This window comes from Sebastes umbrosus, chromosome 6, assembly GCF_015220745.1.
Source record: "Sebastes umbrosus isolate fSebUmb1 chromosome 6, fSebUmb1.pri, whole genome shotgun sequence".
Lineage (NCBI taxonomy): Eukaryota > Metazoa > Chordata > Actinopteri > Perciformes > Sebastidae > Sebastes > Sebastes umbrosus.
The window spans coordinates 34,476,096-34,487,960 of record NC_051274.1 but is presented as its reverse complement, the minus strand read 5'-3'; the positions used below and the strand labels follow the sequence as shown (position 1 = coordinate 34,487,960).

The following is an 11,865-nucleotide window of genomic DNA, read 5'->3' as shown; positions in this document are numbered from 1 at the left end:
TCCCCGATTGACCAACTTCAATACTGATATTGTGTATTGATCTGATTTGAGACCAGTTTTTTTTTTTCACTGTACTCTGTAGAAAATGTCTTTTTTGACATATTTGTACCTGATTTGAAACAACACATTAATGTTGATTCCACACTTACTGTTAACAGTTGTTATTGGAATACATAACTTTATCAATGGCCTTATTCATAATAGCATTTTTCTTTATTTTCTTTTATTATTTTTACTTTAATGTAAGTCTCTGCTGTTTTGGGCAAATGTTTGTACTGTTAGTTCTATTTTTGTGTTTCTGAAAAATAAACAACGTTGGTGGTATTTTGGACAAAAAGCTCAGATGTGTCGGGGGTGCAGCGGACCACCTGTCTTCCATCTAAGGCTCATAAAGCAAACAGAATATACATAGTTATGGTGTTATATTATTGAATTGAATTCCTGGTTGTTTTTCTTGCCACAAGTTGAGTTGTTTGTCTCCACAGTGAGATCAAATAAATAAGATGTATCACAGCTGCAGACTTTCACAATATGTTCTGCAGAATTGAATTAAAGATGAATTTGGGTGCTGAGTTGAGCGTTTTCCTCTTCGGACAAACGGATCGGCTGATAGAGCGGCTCTCCGTCAGTGATTCAGACGTGCAGATATTTAAGTTCACAAACGTGAGGGTTGAATGTTGCACACTATCAAAGGGTGCCTGGGTATTTAGGTTTTTGTATTTTCTGGTAGTTGCCTTCAGTAAAACCATCTAAAAATCTCTACTTTGACTTTTAGAAGTCGTATTTTTTACAGGATGTATGTTTTATTTGACTCTCCAAAAGAGTTTTTTGAACGAAGGATATTCTTGTTTCTAAGAAGTCAACCTTTGTAGTAATTTTATTTGTGTCTCTGCGCTGCAGCTCGCTGGGTTTCAAATCCAACTATGACTGAAGTCGAGTTTAAAGTTCTGACTGATTTTCAGCTTTAAAATGAGTTTTTTTTCATCCGTTTTGTGTGAACGCTGCAGGACTAGTAGCCCGTTTGACTTGCAGTCACACAGTTTTTTGGACAATGTAGCTGGAAAATAATCATACTAACTAGTCAACCAGGGAGTTTTGTCCAATTCGTCGCCCCTTCAGTCACATGGTTCAATTTCTGAAGGCAAAATAAGCTGCAGGAGAATCTGACCTCATGGAGCGTTATCAAAATGTCTGCTGATGTCTGAGGGACGTCAGAGGGTCCAAGACGGACCAAGATTTGACCAAATATTAAAAGTAATAACTAAAATTGGGGCACTGTAAATAAAAATACTCTATTTTACTTTTTTTTATAATTAAAGCTGAAAGTCTGGACTTTATTCTGACAGTAATTCTTGTGCTGAAGTTAAGACGCAACACAACAAAAAACTGCTCCTGACGATGATCTGCAGGATTTCACCGTCCGGATCTGAGGCCCCGTTAACGTTTGAGGAAAGAAAATTAACTTTAACTTAAAACCTGCTATTGTGGAAACTTGTTATGTCAGAAAACTGCTGAAACTGAGGTCTTTTAATGAGTAGGGGCTTCCTGCAACTAATGAACGTTGTCATTATCGATTCATCTGTTGACTATTTTCTTGATTAATCGATTTTAAAAAAAGTTTTTAGGTGTCAGAAAATGTAAAATTTGAGTATTGAAATATCTTGTTTTGTCTGACCAACAGTCCCAAACCCAACAGAACAGAAATAAATAGCAAATCCTCACATTTTAGATGCTGAAACCAGCAAATCATTTGACGTTTTTGCTTCGACGTCGACTCAAACAATATAAAATGGTTGTCGATTACTTCCCAAATATGTGCACTGAAACCTGAAACGTGACCAGAGCAAACTAAACAGCTAAAAGTCAAATTGATATTAGTTGCTCCAAAATAAATTCATTGCAAATGCTCTTTTACCTAATTCTCTTCAGACTTTATGTTACAAAATTCAGATTTAAGCACTTAGAAACTCCATATTAACCAGTTTTCTAAAGATGTCCTCGTTCATGTTTGTTACTGCCGAGACAACTCGTAGCACACGGAGGACAAACTGCAGGACGTCAACACGTCCTCTCTGAATACTGTGAGTTTTCTGAATGCAGGAAACCTTCAAACTGTTGACAGAACTGCAGCTTTCTGGCGTTTGGAGCCGTCGAGCCTTATAGTAAAGAAGTGCTTTCTGTTATGCAACGTTAAAGGGGGAGCCCCGCCTCTACATAGTGGCCTACCCGGTGCCAATGTGACCTCCTCTAACAGTCTGTGTTTAATCAGTCTTCATCATCATAATTTACCTGTCAGATGTGATGTGGAACATAATGACATCTGTCATTATGTCGAGGAGGTTTTTGACAATCGTCTGGTTTTCCTGACACGTCATTGAAAGTGTGTTGACTCCCTTCTGGTGTCCCGATGCCAGTAGAACGTGTTACTGTACGTGTTACTGTACGTGTTACTGTACGTGTTACTGTACGTGTTACTGAGGTCTGTGTGTGCTGTTTGATATCAAACCTACAAGATGTTTCCTCTGAATGTTTTCAGTCTGACACACGTCTGAAAGAGTTCATGCTCAGAAGGTTTTGACCTCTCTGAGGATCCGTAGTTTCTGATCCAGCGTGATGATGATGATGATGATGATGGTGTGTGTGTTTGTGTGTTTGCTGAAAATGTCTGAGCTGAAAGTTGAAATGACGGCTTCAAAGGTAATGCTTGTGTGACCTCTGACCTTTTCCCTCTCAACAATCGGTGCCGATAAGCGGGTTCACTGTGAGTCTCTCTCCTCTTTGATGTGTTTGTTATACTCTGGAAAACTCCATTTTCTTCAATCAAGTTTGGTACAGACAATAAAAACAGTATTTCCACGTCAAGGCTGGACTTTTTCTTTGTTTTGAATCTCCAAGTTCCTGTTCAAATCAGCAGTGTGACTTTATTTAATTAACCCCCTGAGACCCGCGATCCCGACAGACTTTACTGTCTCTCAGGTATCATATGAAACTAGAAAACCTAATGAACCGTTGGTACCAACCATGTCATACTAGCTTGTCGTGAAGGAGGTTAAATAACGCTCCAAACTTACACTGAATTTTAGCGAGGAAAAACTGTCAACCCCATGGGTACCCACGAGTCTCCCCTTTACAGACATGCCCATGATACCGATTACCGATCTGATACCAGTGTTTAATTAATAATCTATGCCTCACTGTGTGGAGGTGACTGGGATCATTCTGGTATGTGTAAAAACAACATCTAAAACATTACTTTACTAACTTTGTAAAATAAAATGTAACAAATAAATACATAGATATACATTTATTTAAGTGTACCAGCAACTTGGTAAAAAATTCTTAAAAATGAACAGAATTTTTATTTATATTGAAATAATGAATAATACACCAGCAACTTGGTTAAAAAATCTTAATAATTAACAGAATTTATATTTATTATTAAAAAAATAAATCGTACACCAGAAACTTTGTAAAAAATCTTCAAAATTAACAGATTTTTTTATTTATTATTAAAATAATGAATGAATGACCAGTAACTTGGTAACAGAAATCTTCAAAATGACAGAATTTTTATTTATTAAAATAATAAACTGTACACCAGCAACTTGTAAAAAATCTTCAAAATGACAGATTTTTTATTTATTAAAATGATAAATCGTACACCAGTAACTTGGTAAAAAAAAAACTTCAAAATTAACAGAATTACAATTCAGGTGTAAACATTTTAATGCAGCAGCAACTTGGTCAAAACTTAAACAGGAATTAAATGTCAGTATATAATGTATATAGTATATAAACATAAAATTGAATTGAATAGATCATGGAAATCCATCCAATAGTTGTCAAAACATTTCACTCTAAACCACAAACGTCACATAATAATAATAAAATATTTCCCTCTTTTAATGCAGTGTGGTAAAAGTCTCTCAAAGATTGTTCTACTGAAGATCTGTAGGAATGTTCATGCCGTGTTGTATTATTTATTATTCTGTTGATAGTAATCTCCCTTTTTAATTCAGTTTCTTCACTGAAACATGCAGCGGACGTGAACCATGATTATATGAAGAAAACAACGGTCGAACACAGAAATCAAAGCAGTCTTTGTGAATCACACATGATCCTTCATTCAGTCCAGGCCTGAGGTTGACCTTTGACCTCCAGAGCTGTGACATCAGGAAGGGCCGGAGGGGCCTCCGCAGCGTCGCCCCTTTAGTTCCCTTTGTGCTGAAGTAAAAGTACCATTACCACAATGTAATGATACTCTATTATAGCTTTATGTTGGAGGAAATGAGGGATGACTGGAGATCATTCTCATATCTTCTGAGACTGTCCAGAACTGCAGCAAGTTTGGCAAGATATAAAAAAAAAAAGGAGATTGAAAATAATAATGAAAATTGCTATCCCAGTTGTTTTTATTTGGAAAAACACCCCACAATGTAAACGGTAAAGACCAAAGATACAGTATATACTACGAATACTTGTACCAGTTGCTAGAAAGATGATAAGTGTAAATTGGAGGAAAGCTGTCGCCGATGCAAACTCAGAGTCTGCACAGTGTTTATACTGTCTACGCACAACTGCAAATGAAGATGGACATTTTTCTACAAAGATGGACTCCAGTGATGACGCACTGGACTATATACAGTATATACAGTATATACATATATACTGTTGATGTGGACAGATGTTCTCTGTCAAGGAATGTTCAACAGTGTTATATGTTTTATGATACTGACTTTGAAATTAAAAAGAAACCTGAATAAAGTTAAAAAATAAAATGGAAAAACTCAAGTAAAGTAGTACAAGTACCTTCAACTTGTACTTTACATACATCACTTGAGTAAATGTACTGAATTACATTTATTTATATTATTCTAATAATATTTGATTATTCGTATAATAATGCTGAAGCTGTGGTCAAACCATCTCAGAGCAGCAGAAGTTGAACATTATCTCCACCTGCTGTTTGTTGGTCAAAACTCAAATCAAATATAAATGTAATATACACTGTTGTCCATAAGGGGCGGTGTTTGATAACACTGAGACCGTCACAACAACTGTCGTAGTTTTCTAAAGAAATGAACTTTTTCTTAAATGTTTTAATTGAACAGACAGCAACATAGATTATTAATCCAGCTCTTCAAAAATGAAAACAACATCAATGTAACTTTGAGCTCTTTGTGAACATAAAACACCCAATAAATATGTAATTAAAATGTATATATTTATTTAAAACTGATCCCCATTAGCTGATGCCAATACATCATATTTATCATATACATACTTTATACAACATTACATTTGTGTTGTGCTGTGTTCAACTCATATTCACTTTTAACTGCCTTACATTAAAAAAGCGGTCATTCATATTCATACATTTTACATTAATTTATATCATCTATAATTATTTAGCCTCAAGGTCCATTATCAGGGAAAAGGAACAAAACATACATGACCAACACTGGACTATTGATCAGCTGCTTAATGCTTTCTTAAATGGTATTTGAATGAGGATTTGCTGAAGGTTATATTTGCAAATCTACCTGTCAACAGCTGAATGTAAAAGTAATGCATTTATTATTATTTGGGAGGTTTAATTTACAATTAATACATGTGTACCAATGAAACAGTCGGTGAATTATAAAATATGTTTTCGAAACAATTAGTCAATTAATCGATTGATGGCGAAATGGCGAAAACTTCTGATAAAAAATATTTTGGGGTTTTGAATTGTTGAATGCATTTTCTTGAGCTGTAGGAAGTTAAAACAGGAATGTTTCACTCTTTTCTAACCTTTTTTAGACAAAATATTAATTGATTAATTTGGAAAATAACTGGCACATTATTGATCATGAAAATAATTATTAGTTGCAGCCCTAAATTAATAATTTAAGTAACTGTTTAAGCAAAAAATGTCCTCTGGTTGCAGCTTCTCAAATGTGAGGAGTTCCTGATTTAGATATTAGTTGAAAGTGTGTTTTAGCTCGAAACCTTATTTTTTAAAATGATTATAAACCATAAGGAAACCTCACTTTGTTATTTAATAAAACACTATTTTGTTTTATTTAATTTTTTGTGCCATTAAGCTTTATGATGAACGTTAACACGTGAACGCAACCGGGGTGGTAGTTTACACTGTTAGTTGTGTGAATTTCGGAGCTTTCGATGAGTACGCGAATGCACCGTGAGCTCTGATTGGCTGCTCAGGACCAAACAGAGTTCAGCGCTCACCTTGTCAGAAGAAGAAGAAGAAGAAGAAGAAGAAGAAGAAGCATGCTGGAACCACTGGACCAGAACCAGAACCAGAACCAGAACCAGTCCACCTCCCGCCTCCTGGACAGCAGGAAACACACCCAGTGAATCTGATGATTTAAAACACATTGAGTGTTTACAGCAGCAGAAACAAGTCTCAGCTCCTCTTCTCCTGGAGGGAGCTAGTTTAGCCTGTTAGCTTAGCAGTTAGCTTAGCAGTTAGCTTAGCCTGCTAGCCGTTAGCTGTTAGCAGGACAGCCACTCCCCCGTGTCCGTGTGTGCAGGACTTTACACGGATCCACCCGGAGCTGCACCGACACTGAGCCGGACTAAACCCAACACCTGCAGCTGCACGTGTTGGATCCACACGAGGCGTCTGCACGTGAAGTTTATAACCAAAACAACAAAAACAACAACAAACACCCTGCAGAACACGGAAGTCTGAATGAACTCTGCTGCTAGCTAGCACTCAGCTAGCACTCAGCTAGCAGCCAGCTAGCAGCCAGCTAGCAGCCAGCTAGCACTCAGCTAGCAGTCTGCAGCTGCATCTCTTCATTGTGCTTCCCGCTGCTGCAGCTGAAGGAGTCCGTGCAGCATCTTCCCCCCTGATATTGATCATAGCAGGTTGATATATCGATCTCTATCTAACAGAGCTGATCAGTTAGCCTGCTCTGCAGCGACGTGTCTCTGATCTACTGACTTGTAAAAGAGTGAAAGCTTCGTTTGAGAGATGATTCCCGACAAAGTGCCGAAGGAAGACGTCTTCCACGGCTCCGAGGAGCTGAAGAAGGAGGCTCACATCTCCAGCTTCGAATCCTATAAAGAGCTCTACCTGAAGTCCATAGACAATCCAGATGGTGAGTCCACCTTATAGTGTTTACATCCAGAGGTGCAAAGTAAATGTTACTTGAGTATTTGCATTTTGTGCTTTACCTCTATTTCATAACTTTAGTTGCAGATTCAGATTAATAATACAACATGTAAATCAGGCAACTATTTAAAGTAGTTAATATCATTTGCAGCATTAAAGTGATGAACACATTAATGCATCAATAATTATAATCCTTTAATATCATAAACATGATTCTGAAATGGGCCTTTATGAATAATGAGTACTTTTGGTACTTTAACTATATTTTGATGCTTTTGTGTTTTTATTGAAGTAAAAAAATTAATGCAGGACTTGCTATTGTTCCTTTTACCTAAAGGTCCCATATTGTAAAAAGTGAGATGTTCATGTCTTTTATATTATAAAGCAGTTTTTAGTGCTTTGTAAATACTGTTAAACTATCAAAACGCTCAATATACCGAGAAATACACACAGCCCGTATTCAGAAATTGTGCGTTTGAAACAAGCTGTTAGGATTTCTGTCCATTTGTGATGTCACTAATATACAATATTTAGTCCATTACATGGTTTTAAATGTAAACATTCTAAATGTGTCCCAGTTTATTTCCTGTTGCAGTGTATGTGAATAACATCAGCTGACAGGAAGTAAACATGGACCCAAACTGTTGCCTAGCAACGCAATTCTGTAGAAATGCACTAAAACGGAGCGTTTCAGTCAGAGGGTAAATACAGGTATATTCAGGCAGACAGTATGAGGAAAATAAAGGTTTTTTGAACATTACAGCATGTAAATATGTTCTAGTAGAAACACAAAATATAAGTATAAACCTGAAAATGAGCACGATATGGGACCTTTAAGTAAAATATCTGAGTACTCCTACCACCACTGTCTAAATCAATCAAGTACAGAGGACTTCACTGAGGAGTACACCTGCCACATGCAATTTAAAGGCAGCATCTGACTCCATAATTAAAGCTTTAATGCATTGGATTAAGACGCGACAGACAGTGCTAATAGAATATTTCAGAGCTGCATTAACCACTAAAGTAAAGACAGACACACATGTTGTTTCAGCAGTGTCAAAAGTATTTGAGTCAACTCATTGTGACCTGCAGACAGCCTGCACTGGAGGGGTTATTCTGGGTTTTCTGGTAATAAGGAAGCGGCGTGGCCGTCTCTCCTAAACATACCAGGCAGGAGGGGGGAGATTCAGTATCTGTGCAGCTATTGTTAATCAAACAGCTGCTCAGGTCATTTCCTTGTGATGTGTAAAGTATCTCACAGGCAACCAAACAAGTTTCTCCTGCAGGTGGAAGCCGGCTTCAGGGTGGATCTGTCTCACTCTGGGCTCAGAAATGTCATATCATGAGGAAATAATGATGTACATGTAGTAATGATGATACAGTTAAGTAAGTTAATGATACACAGGAGATAATGGCCTAATAAAACTCACACAAAAGGAACTTAAACGAGAGGAACAAGTTACAGCTGGAAGATAATTAACCACCTTGAGTTGTAAACAAATATTGTGAAATCACAACGTTGGTTTTGTTTTAGTGGAAGGAAGGTAGTTTGTTATTTACAATGTCTTTTATTCAGCTGTTTATGAGCTCTGCTGGTGATTCAGTGCTTCAGTCTGGACTTAAGACAAAACATATATCTGGGAACGAATTTGCGTTGACGCGTCAACTTTGACAGCCTTAATCAAAACAAACACCATGAACACGTGAGGTCTCTGTGAGATGAGCGTCTTCCAGATGTGATTTATGGGCATGCAGTATTTCATTATTTCTGATCCCTTTCTTTCCTGTCCTGCAGAGTTCTGGGGCGACATCGCCAAAGATTTCTTCTGGAAGACCAAACACGTGGGTCAGTACCTCGACTACAACTTCGATGTGACCAAAGGAGAAATATTCATCAAGTTTATGGAAGGAGCTTCCACCAACATCTGCTACAACATCCTCGACCGCAACGTCCATGAGAGGAAGCTCGCCGATAAAGTGGCCTTCTACTGGTGAGTGTGTGTGTGTGTGTGTGTGTGTGTGTGTGTGTGTGTGTGTGTGTGTGTGTGTGTGTGTGTGTGTGTGTGTGTGTGTGTGTGTGTGTGTGTGTGTGTGTGTGTGTGTGTGTGTGTGTGTGTGTGTGTGTGTGTGTGTGTGTGTGTGTGTGTGTGTGTGTGTGTTATGACTACATATAGTGGTCAGCATAAGACCACGGTTTTTATGAATGATAACATTAGGTGCATTCATTTGTGTCTCGCTTCTCTCATTTGGTTGGTCATTTTCTGGCAATCGATTAATTAACTAATCGTTGCAGCTCTAATGTCAGTTTCTATCTATTTTAAATATTGGTGTGTTACAACCCAGAGGTCACATAAAACAGTTAGTCTATGGAAAGAACACCACTTCAACACAGCTCTTTCTACAGTTACAGTGGTGTCTTCCTGATTTTTAGCAGCTTTTCTTTCATCAACTTCTCAGAACTTCATCTCAATTTATTATCGTTTTGTGGGTTTTTGTTTTGGAGCCTCTCGTCGTCTTCCGTGCTGCAGTACCGCTCTCCGCCTGAACTGTTACTGATGCGCCAGCGAGAGCGCTGTTTTACAAAAAAAATAAAAACCTTATTAAACGCTGTTTAATCAGTGATATCAGAATCAGAAATACTTTATTGATCCCTAGGGTAAATTACAGTTGTTCCATTTTAGAATAAAAATATATATAAACATAGATAAGTTATAAGAAAAATTTAAATAAGAATACAGATGAAATGTAAATATGTGTGCATTATAAAAATAAATGAAATTATAAAATGAACTATCAAAGAAATCACATAAACTCAAGTGTTGGGGACATCAGATTACTGCATACTATTAAAGTTTTTTAATGAACACATTTTTACATTTAAACATTTTTAATTAATAAAAAAGAATAATTTAAAGTTCCATGTTCTGTCATCTATTATTCCATCACTTTTCCTGATATTTTAGATTTTTGTTGTTTTATAGTTGCATCTCTGATCTTGATAATGAGCGTGTTGGGTTGTGTGTGCGCTCACCAGTACAAGAGAAAGTGTGTTTAATGGGCGTCGCTGATGTGTGTGTATGTGTGTGTGTGTGTGTGTGTGTGTGTGCGCGCTCTTTGTGAGGGGGTTGCCACTGTGAACACAATAACAGGATTGAATAACAACAGATCGAATGAATGGAGCTGCAGTCGACCTTCCTCCTTTGTCTTTCTCTCTTTCTCACATACTTCCTCTTTTCTTTCCTCTTTTCTTTCCTTCAGCTTCGTCTCTCTCACACATCGTGCTCGTTTTCATTTTCCACCTAAATATTAATGATTCTTTTTTAACACTAGACCATGAAGGGAAAAAGTTGAATCAAACACTTCTGGGGACTTTTACTTTGGGAAATATCTAAATGAATCCAGTAGAAATGTTTGATTTTCAGCATGTATGTAGTCAGAGATGTCCCAAAGTCAAATATATCAGGATCATTGTCAGGAATTATTTTTTATCCAGCAACCCAAAAATCAAAGAATAAAGACATTTCCCTCACAGATTAGTGGTATTTTCTTTTTAATTTATAAGGGACATGTAATGTTTTATACTTCTGGTGAATATAATCCATCAATCTGATTTCCATAGATGTATTTTGTATATACAGTTCCCTTTGTTAACGCCTTATTTTGAAAAGCGGACGTAGTCCCACGTGTCTACTTCCTCTAACTTCTCCAAGGTGGTCTCTAGCTCTCCCGTCAGCTCCGTTCTCTTTATCCATCCATGGCCAGCTCCATCGGGGCCGTTTCAATGCAGAGAACACAAATGTCAGTATCTGGGTGCTCTACAGTTGCAGCGTCGGCCCATTTGACCACGGAGACGAGAACGACGGCCGGCTCCACCGCCACGTTACCACCATACCATAACGTTTCCTGTCCGTGACAGAGTTAGCATGCAGCTTTAGCTCAGCTCTGTCTAGCTCTGCTTTTCCTGTCAATGTGTGAAACCCAAAGTGTTTCCATCCTTTACTGGATGTGTAGTGTTTACCACGCTGGATTTAACATGGGAGGGTGCAGGTCGTATCCACGCTGACCCTCCAACGTCTTATACTTTCTCGTTTCGGCTCGCTGCTGTTCGTTTAGGTGAAAGGATACGGAACGGATATGACGAGTTATCTTTATGAAATAAACCTCTTCAACCTTGTCTGGGTTTATTTCACAACAATGACCGGCTCGCTGTACATTATCTATTACATTTAATATAAGGAGTTTAATTTGTTCTCTGTCCAACCATCTGCAGCGTCACTCTCTTATTTCACTGCTCGTATTCTTTCATTTCACTGCTCCATCTCTTTCTCTTGACTGACTCTCTTTTATTAAAACACTCCCGTTTGTCCTGAAAGGGCACTTCTCCTTGTCTGCAGCATCACTTCTTTTCTTTTCTGCTCTCCTCTTTCCCTCGTTGTGTCTCTCTTGCCTCCGGCCTCTGATGTGTTCTGATGTGAATGGTGAAGTCACAGAGAGGGATGCACATTGGACCACGCTGGGCTTTCTAAAGCAGAGATATCCTGAGAGAGGAGGATGATTGAACCAGAAAGCGTGTCCCCTCACTGACTTTTATATCTGCAGGAAAATCTCTGGTTGCAACTAATGACTATTGTCATTGCTATATTATTTTCTCTATAAAATGTCAGATAGGAATGTAAAATGTTCACGTGACATCTTCAAAAAATACTTACTACCAAAAATCCAGAGATATAAGATATTAG

General features: G+C 37.7%; 1 protein-coding gene across 3 annotated transcripts in view; it reads left to right on the top strand.

The window, feature by feature from the left end:
* The window catches only part of acss2 (acyl-CoA synthetase short chain family member 2), a 56,515-nt gene that overhangs the window by 13,495 nt on the left and 31,155 nt on the right, over nt 1–11,865 (top strand). For 2 of the 3 annotated variants that reach the window (XM_037773208.1, XM_037773206.1), the window contains exons 1-2: nt 6,242–7,109; nt 8,922–9,117. In XM_037773208.1, coding sequence (XP_037629136.1) covers nt 6,983–7,109; nt 8,922–9,117 — 323 coding nt within the window. In that variant the 5' untranslated portion in view covers nt 6,242–6,982. Of the gene's footprint in view, nt 1–6,241; nt 7,110–8,921; nt 9,118–11,865 lie in introns of those variants that run through there. The other variant, XM_037773207.1, reaches the window with a different exon arrangement.